This window comes from Opisthocomus hoazin, chromosome 10 (assembly GCF_030867145.1).
Source record: "Opisthocomus hoazin isolate bOpiHoa1 chromosome 10, bOpiHoa1.hap1, whole genome shotgun sequence".
Classification (NCBI taxonomy): domain Eukaryota; kingdom Metazoa; phylum Chordata; class Aves; order Opisthocomiformes; family Opisthocomidae; genus Opisthocomus; species Opisthocomus hoazin.
The window spans coordinates 16,049,806-16,072,735 of NC_134423.1; the positions used below are offsets into that span (position 1 = coordinate 16,049,806).

Genomic DNA, 22,930 nt, shown 5'->3' on the forward strand with positions numbered 1-22,930 from the left:
ACTGATTGCTTGGCTTGACCTTGCACCTGCCTGGTCACCACCTGGTCGGTGATCTTGGCTCTTGTCTGAGCCTGGCTGCCACGCCTGGATCTGCCCTGCTCCGTCTTGCGGCAGTAGTGGGACAGAGACCCCGACAGTGAGGGCGCCTGCCTTGCTGCCGCTGTCGGCATGCTTGACACGCGGCTCCCCACCCCTCTAGGGAGCAGCCAGCTGTCGCTGCTCCCTGGCAGAGTCTTTGAAGGCTGGCTGATGCTGTTTTACTGCTTTAGTTAAGTAGTAAGCATGAAAACTGTCGGTCAGCTTTTGCAGAGCTTTCTTTTCATCTTTAGTTGGCATGACATGATGCTTATTTCTTGTAAACGTAGGTTTTACCATAGTGTTTTTTACACTTTTCCTACCTGCGTATTAGACTACTATGTGCTATAGTTGACCCACTCTTGGGGAGGACTCACAATGATTTTCTTTCTAGATCTGTTTTCTCCGGTCTAAAAGAATCTCATTATGGTTTTGAGATTTCTACCAATGTAGAAAATAAGAGGACAGGTAAAGTATATGCATGAAAACATGTTCTACAAGGGCTTCCTCCTCTAATGAATTTCAAGAACGTTTCCACGCAAAATTAAAAATTATGATTACATTTGCAATGCTAATTGGTTAGTTTTTTCTTGGAGACAGCTTGTTCCCATCGTTTTATGAGGGCATGCTTGATGCAGCTGTCATTTGCCAGCTGGACACTTGGGAAAATGTGTGTTAGCGCTAAAATCTAGTTTTAATGTGTTGTAGTTTTGGACCTGAAAAAACACTCTCCTTTATAATTCTGATTTCACTGGAGGATTCACAGCACAGGTCATGGCCTATTACATCATGCGGTTTAGTGCTTTTTTGCCAGGACCTCTATTTATTTGGTTTTGTAATGAAAAAATAAGTATACTTACATGATCCAGGGTCCTCACCTTTTTCCCTATTGTATCTTTAAAATAATTTCTACATGCAGAGTTAGAAGTATCAGCCTTTACCCCTCATGAAGAAGTGAGAGATCTGAAAATACTGTGATTCAAATTTATATTTAAAATGTTTTCTCTAGGAGGAGGCTTACTTTTCACAGGAAATAGACATGCATTATTTGTGTAATTTATAATTAATTTGGTTTAGTTAAAGATTATTTGAAGTTTTGCAGGAGGATTTATTTTTTAAAAGGACAAACAGGCCTAGTCACATTTCTTGTTTTACGTGAAGCATCCAAATATAGCAGTGGTACCAAGTCGTTTATTTCCAATTTTGTGGTAGTTGTGAAGGAACCAGTTCAAGTATTTTAAAGGGAAAGGCATGCTTTTTCCTTCAGTTCCTACTTTTATGTGGCTGCTCATTTGCTACACTTCAACATTAAACACAGATCAAAATGCCTTATGTGAAACTAGCGTGATGAGAGGTGGTTTTCTAGAAATCTATGTCTCGTTTTTATGCATACAAAGAAGAGATTAAATATGATCCATCAAAGAACTCTTATCCTTTTGGTCGCACCACTTTTTTGTGTATAGGATCCATAATGTTGAATTGTGTTGTGAAAATAGGTAAGAAAATAATGTGAATAAATAAAATAAAAACCTAAAATAATTCAAATGATGTGTGAGGAAGACCAGAATATGGTGCTAAAAATCTTAATGCCTTATTAGGAAAACAGAAGACATTGATTGAAAAATGCAGAGGAAAATTTTTTGTCACAGAATGAATGATATTCATCAAAATTAGAAGTTCAAAGTATGGTGTCCACTTGTTCTGTAGTGTAAATGTAGTGTTGGGCAGAGGAAGGAATGCCTCATAAATGTCATCTTATTCTACTAGCACTATGCAGCTACTGTCTGGGGAGGCAAAGAGGTGCTTTGAGAACTTGGGATATAAACCAGAATTCTATCATCAAAACACAGAAAACTGGAATAACGCCATGAAAAATATGAATTCTAGCCCAGCCCTGGGCAGGTGACAACCAAAGGTCCTTTCCTCCCTCTAGCACACTGTAATGCCAGAAACGAGAAAGGGATAATAGATTTAGTACTGAAGGAAAGACTCAAGATGATAAATCAATTTGAGGTGAATACTCAGCTCTTTGAAGGTGGACCTCTTCAGTAAAGTCTGGCTTTGTAATCAAAAGTCTGAGTGAGGAGAGGAAGGAGTCTCCTCAGAAGTCTGAGAAGAGGAAGGAAACGCTCGGATGTCCTTTTCAGGGTTCGAGTGTAGTTTAAAAGCACCATGCGCTGCCAGTACCATGGTAGTAAGAAGAGGAAAAAAAAGATGACAATGAAGACTAACACGTTATTGCTGAAGTAACTGACAAACTTCCAGCAACGTAATGTAAGCTGAGCTGACCTAACTATATACAAATGCCTAGTTGAAACTTACTTTGTAATGCCATTGCCACAGGATGCAATAATACGTTTTTAATGGTGTACTTTCTAAACTGATCAGATCAGATCGCTACTTCCTCCCAACAAAGAAGCAAAAAGATATGGAGCTGAGGAAAAGCCAGAACTTGAAGTGACTTTAGATGAGAAACAAGTGGAAGAATGAGGACTGGTCAGTTTAGAAAGGGAGATAAGCAGGAATAGAAGTTAAAAGGTAACTTGGAAAGTGGTTAGCTACTAAAAGCATTAATAAGAACACAAAGCGACTGTATGGAATAACTTATTAAAAACTTTTTAAAGACCTCTTTTTCCACAGCATTCTTTTGTCTTTTCCATAACTGTACAGTGTGATCAAAAAATGATAAGACATATTGATAGGTAAGAATATCCCTAGCTTCATTATGTAAGATAACAGTGGAAGACATGCTGCCCCATGCAACAGCGTATTCTGGTAGCCAGTCAGTATTTCAGTTTTGGAAGGATTTTTTTTTATGGGCATAACTATCCTCTTAAAGGTTTCTTTGGACAAGAAATTATGTGAAGTCAGCTGCTTTCTTAATGAAAAAATTGAGCAAAAGGACACAAATAAGACATTGAGAGTTACTTGTAAAAGTGTTAGTATCTGAAACACTTAGATTGAGTTAAAACTTCAACCAAGAAAAAATGCTGAGATGCAGTGAAATATGTGTGAGGGTCTGGGACTTGTTTCCTCCAAGGTGCTTAGTGTCTAGGGTTTGTTCTCATAGGGCTCCATACACTTACCTTTAGGCTGTAATACATAGCTCACACCTTGTTTTCCTTCCCAAACTGTATGGGTTTTGTTTTGTTTAACGGCATGAATGAAAGTCCAAATACTCCTTGGTCCTTCTTGTACCTATTGTTATTTCATCTGTTCTTGGTCAACAAAAGACAGAGATGCTGATGAAATTCAGATTCAGTGTGAGTGTGAGCACACCTCTTTCAAAAGGACTGCAGCAGCAAGGAGAAATGCTTCAACTACAGAAGGGAGAGCATAGGAGGGAATCTTTTGCTCTCTTTCTTCGCCCTGTCTGGCCAGTGAAATGCAGAAACCAGTGAAGTGGGTGTAAAAGCCTTCATGAGGGTAAAGAAATCCCTTTGTGGTTCAGCTGCAGTACCTCCTGAATCCAAGAAGGCAGGGCAGGGCAGGGAGCAGCATTTTTCTGCAAGTGCACTGTTTTATCTGCAAGGAAAATACATTCAAGGAAAATACACTCTTTCTGCAGTCTAAATTCCCTGACTGCTCAGAGACATACACGGGGTGGCAGAAGGCTTCTTCTTTATTTCAAGTGTTTAATTAAACATTATTTTTAAATCAAGAAAACTCATAGAAGAAATTTTGAGTAACATTTTATGGCCAGTGTCTCAGTAGTTCAGGCTAAAGGACAGCAGTAATTTATTTAACCTTAAAATATCTGAATAATAAATTCAGAAGTTAATGCTTCCTGGAAAAAATTAAGTGAGATAATTATTGGAAATTCATATTTAAAGCAATATTGGAAATGCTTTAAATATGGCAGCCAACTTTACACATAACTTTGTCGAGCATATAAGACTTTCTCTGTTAAACTTTTGTTCCTTTTTTGTTGTAAGTAGCCTGTAGATCACAAACTGGGGAAGATGACCAATTAAATAAAACCAAAACATAGTAGATTTTCTACTTGATTTTTCTTTTGTTATTCAGCTCATGTAGTTTGTACTAAATTTCTAGTACATTCAGCCTTTTTTCTTTTCTGTTAAATTTTTACATGGAACATTGACATAAAAAAACAACACTTTTTCTTAAATAATTACAGAATCTGCAGTGTCTACTTAATTGGCTTTTTCCATTAGTGATTCCAGGAAGATGGTGTCCGGCCAAAGCAAATTAAGAGAATGCTATTTTAAATACTTGTTTTAAGAAACAGTTAAAGGGCTTATGAGTTATGCTGTAGCAGCAGACTTGTTTCAGGCTTTATCTTCCTTTTAAATAGTTCATCAATTTATATGCTTCAGCTGAGTACCAGTGGACATTCCAGTCAGCCCTCTATTTCCTACCAAATCCAGTAGCATTGACGCTGCACCCATAGTGACAAAGTGTGAATTGTACATATGAATACTTTGAAATACACAGAAATCATCATTGTCTTGTTCTAAAATAATTCAGCCTGAAATATGTAGTTATACTTCATCTTATCCTGCTTTAAAAGTTTGAGAGTTTAGTTCTACAAATGTTAAAGCTGTAGGAAGTAGAAGGGAAGTCTTTAAAATGTTGTTTTGACTGATGTTTTCTCTTATTGTTACTTTTATGTTAGGAATTTGGTCAACTTTCTAAGCAAATATACCTTTAGCAGAAAGAAGTAACCGTGAGTGATTTTACCTGAGCGTACTGTTCATGATTTGATGTGGAAGTACAGGAAGGCTGAAAGACCCGGAAGAGAAATTGCTTGCTTTTGATAAGTTTAACAAACTTGTACTTGTTTGAGACTTAGGTGCAACTGCCTCAGGAGGTATCTAGTGAGCAAACTTCATAAACTGATTGACATTTACAACCCCCTTGAGACTGACAGTTAAGTAGTTCACAGATGAAATCAGTACTTTTTTAATGAGAATTATTCTGTCCAAAGATCCATTGTGTATTTTGTGTGTTTTAATTTCTGAAAGTGAGAGATAGGATCTTTCCTCAAAAGATTCTGATGTGGTTTCCTGTTAAAAAAAAAATACAATTTTGAATTTTCTATTTAAATTGTATACATAAAATAGTTACGGTATTATTTTGCTATGTTTGTATGTTTCTAAGTAAAACCAAGGATGCTTTTGTGCTGAAATTAGAGATATTTTATTTCTTTCATTTTACTGGTGCAAGGTATTTTGGTTTCTCTGTCTGCTACTGCAGAACTTCGTCTCTGAAATAGCTCTTCAGTCATGAACTGATTTTTTTCTGTTGCACCAATAGCTTTGTAATCTCTAGTGTAGTGATTATTGAGGTTTGCAGAGAAATTCTGATCTTGGTTGCAGCAGTGCAAGTCTGGCATGGTGTTAAGTTTCGAGTTACTTTGTGCTGCAAAGAAAGGCTGTGGTTGTGAACATGCTCGATTCCAGTTCAGCTGGATAAAGCTTGAAAGCGCAGTCACAGGTATGGATTGATCTCATGTCTTAACACAGAGAACAGAACACCAGCTTCTGGATGTCAGGGAATTCTGCCTGTATGTTTTTGTAGAGGAAAAATTAAATGCACATGGAAAGAATTAGTTACATGACTTACTAAATGCAAATGTAGGACAGTTTTCTGTGCTCAGAAACTCATCCTAATAGTATTCAGTTAGACTTTGATAAGGTTTTTTATTATTTACAGAGGATATATTGCTTTATGAAATGATGAGCAGAGGGAAGACTAAAATCACAGTTACTCCTAATTTTTTTCATTTTGCTTTTCTACCTGCCATTAAAAAAGAGTACATTGGCAATTTTGTGCCTATGCTATATATTTATTCACAAAAATTATTTCACTTTGTGAAGAACTACAGAAAAAGGCAAAGCTTCATTTTATGGAAACAGTAGTCATTCTGCATGAAGCAACGTTCGTCATTGGAGTTTTTGTTACACACTGCAACATCTAAAATGGTGCATTTGTTCTTTCTAAACTTTTTCAAACACTGAAACTGTAGTTTTAATTATCATAGTTGGAGCTTTCATGTTGGAAGCGTTTTGAACTCTGGTTTAGTTGGCAGTTTGCTCACTATCCTTTTTCCTTTTGTGGTACATCTGGATATTTCAAAAAAATATGGAGGGACAGGTTGGCTTCCTGACAGGGTTTTGATGGAAAATTTCCTTAAGTTTATTTGGCTTTACATTTTCAGTCCAGAGACTTTGCCACAAGCAACCAGTGTACAAAGTACCTGTCATGGCAGCTCTATATTTAGCTGTCAGCACAACGGTATAACTTGCAAACCTTCAGCTTGCCTTAAAAAAGGAGAAAATGCTTCTTTCATTTAGGTCTTGAAGGGAGCTGTTGTATTTGTGAGATCAACATAGTAGTAGGGAGTTCTGGATGATTTTTGTCAGAAAGGTCCATTAAGGTTATAGTGTCAAGTTTTCAAAAACTGCAGGTTTGGCTGTCAGTCCCCATTCTTACAACTCTGTAGCCGGCTGCCTGTGATCGGTCAGGTCAATCGGAAAAGCCATTCTCACTGCAACTCTCACTCTGGCTTTTTGTATCTTCTTAAGCTTGAACCGTTCCCTCGAGGGGACTCAGCTGAAGGCAACTCTGGTGCCACTGAGACCCCCAGCCCTGCCTGGCCTGCCCGACTTTGCCCCCCCAGCACACCCTCCCCAAACGCAGCGCTTGCAGGTATCAGCAGTGACGCTGCCAGATCCACAGCGCGGCGAGGCTGGGGAACCACAGGGGGAAAAAAGGCTGACCTGTGAAAGGTGGTCTGCTGATCTGAGAAGGCTGAAAAGGGCAGGTTCTTCTGTAGATGTAGGAGAGACACCGCATGGTGATTCCAGTTAGGCAGAAGAAGAGAGAGTACCCTTTATGGACAGTAGTAGTAGTAGTCTGTAAAAGGAGAGGCCTGAGAGGGAAGAGGCGCAGTGGCAATGATGTCCAGTTAATACAAGTCAGATTCTACTACGCTGGAGAATCAGATATGCATATTCAAATACAGCAGAATCTGGACTTTTAGCAGCAGTGAGAAGGCTAATTTTCTATACTGATTTAGGAGCTTGACTGTATTTAATTACAATTCTGGAAGCTCTCTAGTACATAGAAGTATTCTGTTATGATTTGTTTGAATATTAAAAAAAGAAGGAAAATATTTGTGTCTTTCACCTCTCATAGCACAGGAAAAGAAGGGTTGGTAAACTAGTTTAAAAACAGAGTGAGGAGTCTGACATATTCAGCTGTGTATACAAAGCTCACCAAATTACAAAAAGAAATCTAATACATAGTAATAGTTTGCTTCTCAATTTCACCAAAACTTTTACCTCCCGCCTCCTAAAATCTTGGGATATTTTAAAGTACCTGTATTCTGAGTTCATGTGGTTTACTGTCTGACATATGAGACCAGGTTATTCTTGGGTCATATTTTTGAGTTTTCCCCTACAACCATAAGGATGAGAGATATGTATTTACATGAAAGATGAGAATATAGTGTGTTTTCTTGACTTCAGGAGTTGGAACTTTAAGAAAGACGTAACGTCTCACATTCCCATGATAAAATACTTAAATAGGCAACAGTAAGTACAGTTAAAAGTTGTGAAAAAGTAAAATGAGAAAGGGAAGGAAAGAGAATATAGGACTGGAGCATCCCATATATGTTACAAAAGACTTGTTCTCTCCTGTTATTGAATGTGATAGATCCTTGGGGTTCAAAACTTCTTTTTATATTCTTTTATATTTTTATGTTGCTTAGTTTACCATAAGAAAATGTCTATTGCGTAGAGATTGCAATCAGTCATACTGAACTAAAGGGAAGCCCTCCAACTTTTGTAGCTCTTTTTGTAATGTTACTCATTTTTGGAACAAACAGTGGTCTGCTTGTGAGATGTAATAATTCCGCTTTGTATCAGGCTTTCAATACTACTTTATTCCTTACTTGAAAATAGATCTTACTCATCTTCTAAAATAAAAGGTTTTATTTTCAAAGGCTTGCACTTCTGCTTGCTTAGTCAAAGCAGGTTATTTGATGGGTTAGACTGTTATAAACAAAAAATTATTTTATTCAGCTATAATATGAAAGAGAGATTACATCCATATCTGGCTCCAGGATTAACCTAACGAATGGGGGCCATTTCGGGAAGGAGCTGCGACATTCTGGAGAGTGAAGGGACACTTGGGTTCCCTGTGGGCCGGGAGTGAGAGCCCGCAAGTTCTGACCGAGCCCCTGGCAGGATCAGGCCTTCAGGATGTGCCAGTGTGGGGCTGACTGTAAAAACATGGGCTGCTTCCTGATTAGCTTTTAATTTACGTTTTATTTATTTATTTTAAACTTCTTCCACAAAAGGAGGTGCTGTACCTTTAAGTAGCACGTGCCGTCTAACCATCCACAGGCATCTTTTGCGAGCTGCTGCAGCCTGTTTCTCCAATCATGCCTGCCTAAGTCAACAGCGCCGTGCCAAACCTCCTCGTGCATTAAAGGTTACCGTTCCGCTTGTTCCATGAATCACAGCAGATGCATAACTTGGCAGTGACCACTCTGTCCCTCCCCTCCTTTGCTCTATCCTGACTACAGTCCCCCAGCCCCCTCCCCCAGCAGGGAGCAGTCATTACATGAAGAGATCAGCTTACCAGTTGTCTCCCGAGCAGTGGCTGAGAGCACGGCTCCTGGGCGTACCGTGAGTGCGGTAGTGAGGGGGAGCGGGAAAAGGAGTCGTGCCTACCAGAGCCGAGGGCTCGACACCGAGACGCAAGTGCATCTGCTAGCTGTTAGTACTTGGCAGAGGGGTTTCTCCTCCAGGGTAGCTCTAGCTGTGGGTAATAATGTTTGTCAGCTACCTGATACTAACGTTGCTCTGCTTTCAAACAGCGGTGTTAGCGAGACCTGGGGGTGAGGTAAGCAAAGTAGCACGTCTTGTCAAAAATCTGCTTGCCTGGGGTTTGTTTCCTTCCTATCTCCTAAGACGGATTCTGAAAGGTTTTTATGTTGCTAGGCATTTCAGAATTGCATTGTTTGCTTCATGTGTAAAAACCTGGTGTTTTGTTTAGGTTTAGTTTGGGGGGGTTGTTTTCTTTTGGGGGGCTTTGTTCGTTTTTTTGTTGGGGTTTCTTGTTTTTTTTTTTGCGAAAGCCTATAGATACTAAGGGAGAGTAGTTTGAAAGCTAGTTTCTTTTGATTTGATACACAATATGCTTTCCGTGAGAGATGACTGTAATTTGTGAAGTCTTCTTTATGAACATACAGAGAAATATGATACTCTTTGCAGCAGTAGATGGTAGTGTTCTGTTCAGATTTTCTACAAAAAACCTGCATGATTGGAAGGTTTTACAAAGGATGTATTTTGGGTATGTGAACATGTAGAAACTTTATTGTTATTTTAATAAGGTTCTTTTTGTGCAAATATACGTAATGTCTAGTATGTGACAGGGCAGAAAGAACTTTATTTTTTTAAAATGTATGTCATATCATTAAAGAGGGACTTTATGCATTCTTACTATGAGAAACTTGAAGTAATAAAATAGAACAGCCCTTGCTACGCTCTGAAAAGCTGCTACTTGATTTACAAAGCAGTTTTCCAGATTTTTGTTCTCATCAGAGCAGTTTCTCATCTAGTTCTTATTTCATACCAAAGCAGAGAATTTCAGCTACTCGTTTGTCATTTAGGAAATAGTTTGTGAGGCATAGTACTATTAGATACAAAATATTCCATCTCATGAAGTTACTAGCAGAAAACACATTTGATACTCATTGTCCCTCACTCTAACTGAAATGTGAGGTATAGTTATGCATTTTAAAGGAATCATTGGATAGTTTTGTTCCATAATATGCCTTCCTTAAGTAAATCTGTTGAAAACAGTGATTCTGCTTTACAGCTTTGTCTTTTGTTTCCCCTGTCACACGTTTATAGTAGCCTAATAAAGTCCAGAGCAATTTCCCCGGTAAAAGAAAGTGGAAGTGAATTGGAAAAAACACCTTGTCCAAGAGTGTGTGGTTGACACTCTCTGTAGCTCGTATGTCCACACATGAACTGTATTTTGCTTTCAGGGTGTATAAAAAAGAGGAGTTGTAATGGTTTTGATTCAAGAAAATGTCTTTTAGCGAAATCTTGTGCTGCCTTTGATCAAATTAAAGCAGGGAAAAGTTTTCAGCAGAGGCTCAGGGAATTGAAACGGACTGATGATCAGAGTGACTGGAAGCTGATCGTTGCCCTCTAGTTGTCACTGAAGTTTTTAACTTCCTGGTTGATTGTTACTGAGCACAGAAAACGATAGATGGACTCACCTGGTCGAGACTGAGGGACCTGAAAATGTGTGATGGCTCATATGGAAAAGATTTCTGTCACCGCTGCACGCACATGTGGTATTCAGAGATCCATATAAAGAACAAATCTAGAGCAGCAGCAGTGTTGCCTGCCAATTATGCTCGTTAGCAAGTAAAATAAAACCAATGCTGTGTTCTTACCTGGAAATGAATTTCTGCGTAAAAGTGCAATGTGGAATGTTTTAGCACTGTGATCCATATGCCAAGTACTTTAAACTGTACCGTTCTTCGTTTTTCAGCTAACACAGCAGACAGCATATGAGAAATGGCCTGTTACTTTATCAGTGAATTTTATGTTGTAGATTTTAGTAGTTGGTGAGAAATTTTCTGCTTTATTATGTTCATAAGATTAATTTTGAGAATTATATAATAAAAAATATACTGTGTCTACTATTACTAATTAGTAATTCTTTGTCCTGTGTTGTAGGAGACCACCCGATAATCTCATGTGTTTCCCTGCTCCAGCTGCAGAACTTTGGCTGCATAAATATTATTTCTCTAGGAAGTTACTCAGTTAAGATTTTTCCCATAGTGGACAGAGAGTGAATTGAAGACAGGGAAAATGTGAGATGGCATTTTTAAAAGGAACCCTTGTTATAGTTTTGTGTTCCTTTGAACTATTCTGTTTAATTCTCTGTTTTGGTTTCGGCTGCCGCCGACAACAAAAGCGCCACGCGGCCGCCCCTCCCCCCGCCGGCGTGCGGAGGAGAATGAAAAGAAAGAGGCAGAAACCGGTGGGTCAGGATAAGGGCAGTTTAACAGAACAGCAAACAAAGGGAAACAGTAACAACAACGGTACAAATAAGGAGAAAACACAACAATGAACCGCATGACCCAGACAGCTGCTCTCCCGAACAGGACCGGCGCTGCGCCCCCCCAAGCCGCGAGTGAGTTCCCGCCGCGCCGCCCCCCCCCACTGGAACCCAGCGTGACATCACATGGTATGGAATACCGGGCTCTGTTTGGCCAGGTGGGGTCAGCCCCCACCCCCTGGCTGTGTCCCTTCCTGGAGTCCGGTGAAAATTAACCCTGTCCTGGCCAAACCCAGGACATTATCCACCCCTTATTCCATACCATCTACGTCATGCCCAGGTCCCCCATTGTCCAGTTGATCACCACCACTTCTCCTGTCTCCAGATATCATTCCCTTAGTCTATGGATCATCACTCTAAAGTGTCCATTGAGTTCATTTAATCCATGACTTCAGGCTCCATCTGTCGTAATGGTCTTCAGTGGCAGGAGAGGTGACGTGTGGTGATGGGCGGTCACTTGCTGCATCCGGAGCTCACGGCTGATGTATCTGGTGCTGCCCATGCCCACAGTCTGCAGGAGATGTTGATCTTGATGAAGTTGCTGGATGCCAGTTGTTGGAAACCAGGTCCAGTTCCATCATCGCTGTGCTCTGCTAGGTTTTCATCGAAAAAAGTCCATCCTTCTTTAATCTGGACGATTCTTACTATGCTACTACTGGTACAACATATAACAATTATAACAGTGATAACAGACAGTGACAGGGTTATTTAACATTTAGCTTTATACAATTTATTTATGGACTATTCTTGCCCCAAATCAAATCCCCATGAGGTACACATCGGACTTCCCCATCCTTCCGCATTACCCACCAGGTACACCCAGGTCCTTGAGCAAAAGCAATCCCGCGGACGGGCTTGCCTTTGCCCGAGGCAGGATTAACCCAAACCGTCTTCCCTAACATGTTCCGCATGTGCACTACAGGAACTTTATCTCCTTCTACAGGGCGCTGAGGTTTTGACTGGGCAGGACCAGCCCGGTTGGTGGACCCTCTGGTGTTAACCAACCAGGTGGCCTTTGCTAAATGAGTATCCCAGTTTTTGAAAGTCCCACCCGCTATTGCCCTCAAAGTGGTTTTTAGCAGCCCATTGTACCGCTCTATCTTTCCAGAGGCTGGTGCATGGTAGGGGATGTGATACACCCACTCGATACCGTGTTCTTTGGCCCAGGTGTCTATGAGGCTGTTGCAAAAGTGAGTCCCGTTGTCCGACTCAGTTCTTTCGGGAGTGCCATGTCGCCACAGGACTTGTTTTTCCAGGCCCAGGATGGTATTCCGGGTGGTGGCATGGGGCACAGGGTAGGTTTCCAGCCATCCGGTGGTGGCCTCCACCATTGTGAGCACATAGCGCTTGCCTTGGCGGGTTTGTGGCAGTGTGATGTAGTCAATCTGCCAAGCCTCCCCATATTTATATTTTAGCCATCGTCCTCCATACCACTGAGGCTTTACCCGCTTGGCTTGCTTGATTGCAGCCCATGTTTCACATTCATGGATAACCTGTGCGATGGTATCCATGCTCAAGTCCACCCCATCGGTATGTCGCGTCTCTTCCTTGGTGGCCCGAGGTGTCATGGGCCCACTGAGCTATAAAGAGTTCACCCTTATGTTGCCAGTCCAGATCCATCTGAGCCACTTCAGTCTTAGCAGCCTGATCTACCTGGTGGTTGTTTTGATGTTCTTCAGTGGCCCGACTCTTAGGGACGTGGGCGTCCACGTGACGGACTTTTACAGCCAACTGCTCCAGACCGGCAGCAATATCTTGCCACAATGGGGCAGCCCAGATAGGTTTGCCTCTGCGCTGCCAGTTGTTCTTCTTCCATTGCTGCAGCCACCCCCACAAGGCATTGGCCACCATCCAAGAGTCGGTGTAAAGATAGAGCACTGGCCACTTCTCTCGACTGGCAATGTCTAAAGCCAGCTGGATGGCTTTCACCTCTGCAAACTGGCTGGACTCACCTTCTCCCTCGGCAGTTTCCGCGACTTGTCGTGTAGGGCTCCACACAGCAGCCTTCCACCTCCGCTGCTTCCCCACAATGCGACAGGACCCATCCGTGAACAGGGCATACTGTTTCTCATCTTCTGGCAGCTGGTTATACAGTGGGGCCTCTTCAGCACGTGTCACCTCCTCCTGTGGCGATGCTCCAAAATCTTTGCCTTCTGGCCAGTCCATGATTACCTCCAGAATTCCTGGGCGACTGGGGTTTCCCATTCAGGCGCGCTGGGTGATCAGCGCGACCCACTTACTCCACGTAGCATCGGTGGCATGATGCGTAGAGGGGACCCTCTCTTTGAACATCCAGCCCAGGACCAGCAATCGTGGAGCTAGGAGGAGCTGTGCTTCAGTGCCGACCACTTCTGAAGCAGCTCGAACGCCTTCATATGCTGCCAGAATCTCTTTTTCAGTGGGAGTATAGCGGGCCTCGGATCCTTTGTATCCCCGGCTCCAGAACCCCAGGGGTCGACCTCGAGTCTCCCCTGGTGCTTTCTGCCAGAGACTCCAGGTTGGGCCATTCTCCCCGGCTGCGGTCTAGAGCACGTTTTTAACATCTTGCCCTGACCGGACTGGACCAAGGGCTACGGCATGAACTATCTCCCGTTTAATTTGTTCAAATGCCTGTCGTTGCTCAGGGCCCCATTCAAAATCATTCTTCTTCCGGGTCACATGGTACAGAGGACTTAGAATCTGGCTGTAATTTGGGATGTACATCCTCCAAAAACCCACAACACCCAGGAAGGCCTGTGCTTTCTTTTTGCTGGTTGGTGGAGACATAGCTGCTATTTTGTTGATGACATCCATTGGGATTTGACGGCGCCCATCCTGCCATTTTATCCCCAAAAACTGGATCTCTTGCACAGGTCCCTTGACTTTACTTCGCTTAATGGCAAAACCGGCTTTCAGAAGGATCTGAACTATTTTCTCCCCTTTCTCAAAAACTTCCTCCGCTGTGTCACCCCATACAATGATGTCATCAATGTACTGCAGATGTTCTGGGGCTTCACCCTTTTCCAGTGCAGTCTGGATTAGTCCATGGCAAATGGTGGGACTGTGTTTCCACCCCTGGTGCAGTCGATTCCAGGTGTACTGGATGCCCCTCCAGGTGAAAGCAAACTGTGGCCTGCACTCTGCTGCCAAAGGGATGGAAAAGAATGCATTAGCGATGTCAGTTGTCACATACCACTTGGCTGCCTTTGACTCCAGCTGATATTGAAGTTCTAGCATGTCTGGCACTGCAGCACTCACCGGTGGTGTGACTTCATTCAGGCCACGGTAGTCTATTGTCAGTCTCCACTCTCCAGTAGATTTTCTCACTGGCCATATGGGACTATTAAAGGGTGAGCGAGTTTTGCTGATCACTCCTTGACTCTCCAGCTGTCGGATCAGCTGATGAATGGGGAGAAGGGAGTCTTGGTTGCTATGATACTGTCGCCGGTGCACCACTGTGGTTGCGATGGGCACCTGTTGTTCTTCAACCCTCAGCAACCCCACAACGGAAGGATCCTCCGAGAGACCAGGCAAAATGGACAGCTGTTTAGTTTCTTCTGTCTCCACAGCAGCTATGCCAAAAGCCCACCGATACCCCTTTGGGTCCTTGAAATAGCCTCTCCTAAGATAGTCTATCCCAAGGATGCATGGAGCCTCGGGGCCAGTTACAATGGGGTGCTTCTGCCAGTCCTGCCCAGTGAGGCTCACTTCAGCCTCCAGTACACTCAGCTCTTGGGACCCCCTGTCACTCCCGAAATGCAAATGGACTCTGACCCTTTGAACTCTGATGGCATTAAAGTACACTGTGCACCAGTGTCCACTAGAGCTTTATACTCTTGTGGATCTGACGTGCCAGGCCACCGAATCCACACCGTCCAATAAACACGGTTGTCCCTTTCCTCCACCTGGCTGGAGGCAGGGCCCCTCTAATCCTGGTCAGAGAATTTGCTGCTCACCTGCTGTAAAAATGACTTGGAGGTCCCCTCCAGAGGATCAGAATCAAGGTCAAACTGTCTACCTGGTCTGGAGAGCTGGCTGCTGGAAACTGGAGCGGCATTTTTCCTAACAGAATCCCCTTTTGTGATTGTTTTACCTCGCAACTCACATACTCATGCCTCTAGACTTGAGGTGGGTTTTCCATCCCACTTCCTCATGTCCTCTCCGTGGTCACGCAGGTAGAACCACAGGGTGCCCCGGGGTGTATAGCCTCTGTATTCCCTCTCCTGAGCAGAGAAACGCTTGCCCCTAATAGCTGAGACACTGGCCCGTACGGGTGGGGAGTAGGACCTACTCTCTTTCATTTGTCGGACCTCCCGGGCCAGTTTCTCCACAGCTGAGACAAGGGAGGAAGAGAGACTTTCCTCATATTGCCGGAGTTGGACAGCCACCTCATCCAGTGTTGGTGCGTCTTTACCTTTCCAGTTTACAACTGCCAGTGAGTTGGCATATGAGGAGGGTGCGCTCCGCACAAACTTCCTCCACATGGATTGTGAGCACTGGACTTCATCTCGGTCTGTGGGTACCTGCTCATCGTCTGTGTCACAGTAAACCAGCTCCCGCACAGCTAATTCCCTCAAGTACTGAATACCCCTTTCCATATTGGTCCACTTGCCAGGATAGCATACAAAATCGTCACTGAAGGGGTACCTCTCCCTCACGCCTGACAGAAGTCTCCTCCAGAGGCTGAGGACTTGTTCCTTTTTCCCAATGGCCTTGTCAATGCCCCTGTCCCTGGCCAGGGATCCCAGCTGCTTGGCTTCCTTGCCCTCTAATTCCAAGCTGCTGGCCCCGTTATCCCAGCACTGCAGCAGCCAGGTAGCAATGTGCTCGCCTGGGTGGCGGCTGAAATCTTTCCGCATGTCTCGCAGCTCGCCCAGGGACAGGGACCGGGTGATGATCTCTGTCTCTATCTCCCGCGATGACCCTGGCTCATCGTCATCCCTCCCGGAGCGATCTGCTCTCTTTGCGTCTTTCTTTAGTTTTATGGGGGCGACTGCTACCAGCACAGGTTGGTCATTGGGCTCAGCTTTGATGCCTGAAGCTGGAACTGGAGCTGGAGCAGCTGCTGTGCCCACCAGGGGAGTCGGGACCACGCCAGTGGCTGCAGCAGCCATGGTGCCAGTCAGGGGGGCTGTGACTGCCTGCTGGGCTGGAGGGGCTGCAGGGCCGGCTGGGGGGGCAGCGCCAGCCACAGTGCCTGCCACTTTCCCCTTTAGGGCACTGAATCAGGTTGAACAGGGCTCGGTAGGCATGGGCCAGACCCCAGCACATTGCAGTGATCTGTGTCTCTCTGGAGTTCCCAGGGTGGCAGCACACTTTTTTCAGATATTTTACCAGATTGTCCGGATTCTGTATTTGTTCAGGGGTGAGTTTAAAACACACCGCAGGTGCCCACTGCTCTAGACACCTGCCCATGCTGTCCCACACACCCAGCCACTCACAGCTATCCGCCCCGGGGGCAGATCTCTGCACGATGTTCTTAACGACTTGTTTAACCCTAAACAAAAGCTGAAACCCATTCAGGAGGCAGAACAAAAGGAGAGTGCTGGCCTGAGCATCCCACGGGTACTCGAAATTCTCAAAAGCCGTCAGGACTAGCCTGAAGGAGAGAGGGAGGGCGAAAGAGTGGGGGAAGGTATCCCCTTCGGTTTTCCCCACAGATTGGGTTTGATTATTCACAAATTCTAAGGCATAGGATCCGAGGTACGGAAATGACCGCAGTGCCGCATGCAAATACAAGCCTAATTTCATGCACAGTGATGTTATCATGTCATAAGTCGATATCATACAGTAGAGGAAAATCATCATCCTGGTCCTTTTCCCAGTGATGATGAACAGCATGGCAATGAACACATAGTGCAAGTACGGATTTACATAGCAGAGCCACTTGATCAAAGTCAGAAACATTTGTTTTTTTACTGGCGACTACTTAACACAGAAAAATGCGTATAACAAAATTTAAGAAAATCTAAGAAAGCAGTTTTAACACCCACTGCTCAGCCCTGCCGTTATCCCCGCCCCTCGCCTGGGCGCCAATTTAATGTTTTGGTTTCAGCTGCCGCCGGCAACAAAAGCGCCACGCGGCCGCCCCTCCCCCTGCCGGCGTGCGGAGGAGAATGAAAAGAAAGAGGCAGAAACCGGTGGGTCAGGATAAGGGCAGTTTAACAGAACAGCAAACAAAGGGAAACAGTAACAACAACGGTACAAATAAGGAGAAAACACAACAACGAACCGCACGACCCAGACAGCTGCTCTCCCGAACAGGACCGGCGCTGCGCCCCCCCAAGCCGCGAGTGAGTTCCCGCCGCGCCGCCCCCCCCACCGCAACCCAGCGTGACATCACATGGTATGGAATACCGGGCTCTGTTTGGCCAGGTGGGGTCAGCCCCCACCCCCTGGCTGTGTCCCTTCCTGGAGTCCAGTGAAAATTAACCCTGTCCTGGACAAACCCAGGACATTCTCCAAAGATTTTAATTGCTTTATAGGTATGTATTTTTAAAAGTTCTGCTCCTAAAAGTGTCAGTTTGTGATGGATTGTAAAGTCAGTGGGAAGTTGCTTCCCTTCCAAGCTTGCTCTCTCTGTCTTTTAATGCTGCAGAACTTTGACCATTCAAGAAACACGAAATTGCAAAAACCCAACTGTTAACGTTTTTACCCTTAGGATTTTTAAGGAACCCCTAACACTTATTCTAATGTGTATAAAATTATATTCTGCTTTTCATTTGTTGTCAGAGTTAAGGAATGACTTGGCATGAAGTCATTGAACTTGCATTGCATCGCTTTCCCGTTCAGGCGGAAAATACAGTTGTGTAGCTTTGCAACTTGCTCCACATTTGCAGTGGCCAAGATGAAAATTTTTTTGTGTGCTTCTTAGGAAGCGAGCATGGCTCTCTTCATCGGTAGCTGGAAGCTCTGGGATCAGCCTTGCTAGAGGGCCAGAGTTCAGCTTTCTTCTCTCTGGGGTATCCAGGAGCAGTTGTCCTCATTAACAGGCTGTACTGCTACCTTCTGTGACTGAGAATCAGCTAAGACCAAATTGGCCTTAGTAAAGTAAAGATGAAGCAGGGTAAACGTATGCGATACCATGCAGAATGCATGAGGCCTGAACTCGTAATTTCAAAACAATATTTGATCAAGGTTTCCTCCTTCCCATTTCTTCTAATTTGATGGCTTGGAATCATCTCTAGCATGAAGATCGTTGATTTGACTAGATACATTGGGCTTGAGAAATCTCTGTGCAACTAGAGAGTCTTCCCGAGTCTTCCTGAGCAATAGCCTATCCCTGTATTTTCAGGTTTTCCTAAGAATATCATTATTCTTCACTCATTGTCAAGCAGGTAGCCTTTCAAGGTTGTTTTCTCAGTATACTTGGTAGATATTTGTATTTTGGGAAAAGAATTTCACCTTCCTTGTGATTTTAGTTGTTTTGGCTGAGTTCTCCTCCCATCGTAGTAGCTTCTTTAATCTTTTACACATTGGCCATGAATCAGCACTCTCAGTACTACATGAATCAGTCCAGGAATCAGTGAAGCTACACAAACGTGCCAAAGCAACCAGCCCACCCTCCTCAACAGAAAAAGAATGTCAAATTCTAGAATTTTGAGTTTTGTTTGTATTGCTTTCTATTAGCATTTAAAAAATTCAGTCCAGCTGACAAAATGTCTGGACAAAGGGAACTAAGCCTCGCATGTAACTTAAATGTTGATTTCGTCTGTATTTTAATGTAGCAAGTAATTGTAATCTGACTAACCATAAAAATACATGATACATGACCTGCCATGGAACTTTCAACAGATTTAAGTGAATAGAAACTGGTTTGTAAGATTTAAACCTAATTATTTTCAGTTCTTGAACAGCTAGTTCTGGAAATTTAGCTTGAAGAATGTCTGAATACTAGAAACTGTTTAACTTTCTTCATAAAGCAGTTAACATGAAGCACAGAAGATACTAAACAATGTCTTCAAATGCTATTTTAATATATTTTTTATTATAAATGCTGTGTTTATTTAATCACAGATGTGAAATGCGTCCATTTGGAATTTGGGCATAAAGAGGGTGAAAGCATCACATTCTACCTGCTAAGATGTGCAAGGAAGTCTAAGCAACTTTGAGTGAATCTCTGTATGCTACAGAATCTGCTGGTTCTGATCGGTGGCTTATGACTTGATACTTGGAGCAGTTGTTTTACAGAGTCTCCCTAGTTGCAAGAGCAGGAATAAACACACAGAAATGCAGAGGACCCTGTTGTCATGAGCTCACATTTGTTTTGACTTCCGTAGCGGCTGTCCTTTCTGCAGTATGTAGCTTGTCCACAGGAACGAGAGAAGCAAAGTGAACTAGTCAACATTTTAAAAGATCATTCCTTCTGAACAGGTTCAGGTGTCACAATCCCCGCTACACAAATGCAACCCGTTGCAAGCAACTTAAGAATACCTGTAGGTCCAAAGCATATTTAACTGAAAAACTGGGAAAGGAATTAATGAGAAACTTCAGACGATGTTGTTCAGACGCTAATCCAAACTATACACACTTTGCACTCAGAGACAAGGTTCCCTTTCTGGCCAAAATATGCTAGTAACATGAAAATGAATACTTCTAGCACTGTCTTTATGGGTAAACTGATTTAATTCATACCTAAAAGTAGATAGATTGTTTTGGTTTCAGAAGAGACTAAAGAGAGTTTCTATTAGACCAGAACCGTTTCTCCCATCTTTAATTATTATCTTTCCCACCTTGTTAAAGACCTGTGATACTTATTGTAAACTTGAAACTGTGATTTTGCTTCTAAAACTTCGTGTGTGTGCATATACGCATGCATATGTATGTATAGAATTATTTCTGTGGTCTACTGGGCTGTGGAAGAAAAACCTTACTAGAGCATTTTAAAAAAACATCTTCAGGGTATGTGTAGCACTGTGTAGAATTCTTTCCTGCCTGCCCAATCTGTTTCTGAGGTCAGCCGAGGAGTAGAGCTTATCCCAGCACTGTGGCTTACTTCCTTGTGGTACAGTATGGATGGAACCTTCCCTTGCTGATCTCAGGAACAAGACTGCCTAAGCAAGAGGATAAAAACCCAACCAACAACTTGAGGTCATGGCCCTTTTGACACTGTTTCTTGACTGACTTTTGTCAGGGAAGAACTCTCTCTCTTCTGACTTGTTGGAGTAAAATTTCAGACCTTACTCAGTGGAATCTTCTGGTGTTACATGGTCAAACCTGGTGCGTGTGTGGCAAGTGATGTGTACTTGGGAAGAGGTGTGGGGAGAGCTAATCAGCAGGTCACACAAGAGTAGGCTGGTGAAATTTCAGTAGATTTTTGTGGAAGGACAGTGTGGAGAATGAACATGGCAATGCTTACACCACATGACTGTTAATGATCATCATTTATTGCATTCAGCTTTACGTTGCTAGCCTATTGGCATGGCCTTAATTACTGTTGTATCTGTGGATTTTGTTGTCTTCAATTTTCTTATCCTTCTGATAGTCCTGTGAGGTAGGAAGATGCTGTTACACAGCTATTACTTAGAAATTCCTGGGCCACAGAGGTAAAATACTATTCAGAAGCTCAAAAGAGTTGTCAGTAAGAACAACTTTTAGATATGCTTGACAGTCAGCCTTCCCAGCACCGCAGTGGTTTTGTATCCTAGCACTGTCTCAAAGAAACTCTGCATGGCCAGGAAATGAACTAGTTAACCTATGTCTGCTCAGTCACCAGGCTACAGTTAATGATACAACTTCTTCAGTTATAGGCAGGGAGCACATTATATGACCCAAGAAAACAAGTGTTTCCATTTCTGACTTTCATGGGGCCAGCATATAAGAAAACATAGTTTCTCCCAGTGACATACTGACAAAAATAATTTCTGATCTCTGTACCTGAGTATTCCCGTCTGCAAGCCAAGGTTAGTAGGGCTTCCATTGATTCCTGAGAAATTGGTATGTCACCTTGACTGTATTTTCCCATAAAACATCACCCTTAACCCTTCTGTTTATGAAGCATGAGAATGTTTGAGAGCCTTTGCGGACTGGTAACTAAGAAGGAATTTAACCATTTATTTATTTAGCATACATAAAAGAAAGTTACTTGGATTTACTTTAAAATTACCCTATTCTGAGTTAGAAAAAACAGATGGTAATTTACATATGGCAGTAATTGCTGACATCACCAGTAGAACATCTGAAAGTGAGACATACCACAGTTGAAAAATAATCCTGTCAAGTAAATATCCACAGACGTGGCCAAATTATAAGAGTATGCTCTGTATTGCTGTTGCTATACATATTCTGTACTACAGAACAGGTTTATTTGACCTGACATTCTTGCTTCACTCTTCCTAGCTTTATTGTCTGTCTCAGCTGCGGATTAGAAACACAACCCTGTTTTGCTTTAAAAACTTCGTGTAATAGGATGTTCAGTTTGAAGTTAATTACATTCTAGCAAAATGACTAAAAATGTGTTCTTTCAGCCATTGTGATTAGGTGGAATAAATGTTCTTCCAGTTTCTTCTCAAGATTTCTGTAGGGCTTTTAGTTCTTCCTATACTGCATATCCTTGCCTATTCTTGTGGGAGAGACAGGACTTAAATATGAGCAGCGTGGTGTGTACTGGCAGAAGTCTGTAAGGATACCTCCTTAATAGCTCTCAGATCATAGGCCTAGATCCAAAGCCTTTTGACTTTGGGCTCTGGTTCAGGCTAGGCTGAGCTTCTTGTTCCATGTTATAAACATCTAAAAGACAGATTGAGGGCTACAGTAATTCCCACAGTAATTACAGCATCGTGCTCAGTCCTACCATAGTTAAGCTAAATTCATTGAGTCATTACCAAATAAATGGTTATGTGTGATGGATGAGCTAATTTCTTTCTTAGACATGCTTCATAGACAATTTTCTGGAAAGCTGTCCTAGAAACTTGGTGGATTACTTATCAGATAGACATGTGTTTTAAGGAATTTACCATGATTTTTACACCTGGAAATACTATTTTATGTAGAAACTGAACAGTTTGCAAAATACTTTCTTTATCGTATTTCATTATCAGTTCTCTTGATTTATTTTTGTTATCTTTGTTTTTTGAAGTAATAATTCACTTTCAAATTGAATGCTAATGAATGTATTTTTATCACTGTAACATAAATGCTTTTTCTTCTGGCACAGTGCATTTATCTTGAGTTTCTTAGAATTTTAATATTTGTTCCAAACATGCTGTGTGTATAAATGGAGCAATGAATTTAGGAGGTGGGTAGTTTGTATTAGGATGTATTGAAAGGTATTCACAAATAACAGAAAATGGAGGAATAAAATCTAGTCAGTAAAATAAGTGCCTGTAATTGTTCTTAAATCATAAGTCATTGTATAAATAGGTATTTCTTCTAAAGACGACTTCTTTGGTTTTCCTATCTCTTTTTGGTAATGTTACAAGGCTCTGAAATTTTTTTAAGTGCTCTGATGTGTAATAGGGCACAGGAATGTGTTCCAAGACTCATAAAATGTTTAATTAAAAGAATGGAAGTTCTTGTAAACTCCTGGTGGCTACCTGTAAGTAATATCCCTTCTTGAAACACTTTCTTTTCCCCCCTCCAGCGCTGAAGATTGTCTTTCATTTTGTGTACAGCACTGTTACATTCTGCACATGAATGATGTGCATATTTTAAGGAAACTAATTGATTAATTGAATTATCCAGCCTCTTGCCACCAGGACCATTCTGGTAATGAGACCTGGCATACAAAAGAGGCTGTGCTAAGTAACTAAACAAATGCCCTGCT

General features: G+C 42.6%; 1 protein-coding gene across 2 annotated transcripts in view; it reads left to right on the top strand.

Annotated features, from left to right (window-relative positions):
* Positions 1-22,930, top strand: part of THSD4 (thrombospondin type 1 domain containing 4) — a 346,319-nt gene that overhangs the window by 182,525 nt on the left and 140,864 nt on the right. Inside the window, exon 1 of one of the 2 annotated variants that reach the window (XM_009935778.2) lies at positions 8,878-8,949. The exons of the other annotated variant lie outside the window; for it this stretch is intronic. Within the exon in view, the coding sequence (XP_009934080.1) occupies positions 8,878-8,949 (72 nt within the window). Of the gene's footprint in view, positions 1-8,877; positions 8,950-22,930 lie in introns of those variants that run through there. 2 annotated transcript variants of the gene reach the window in all.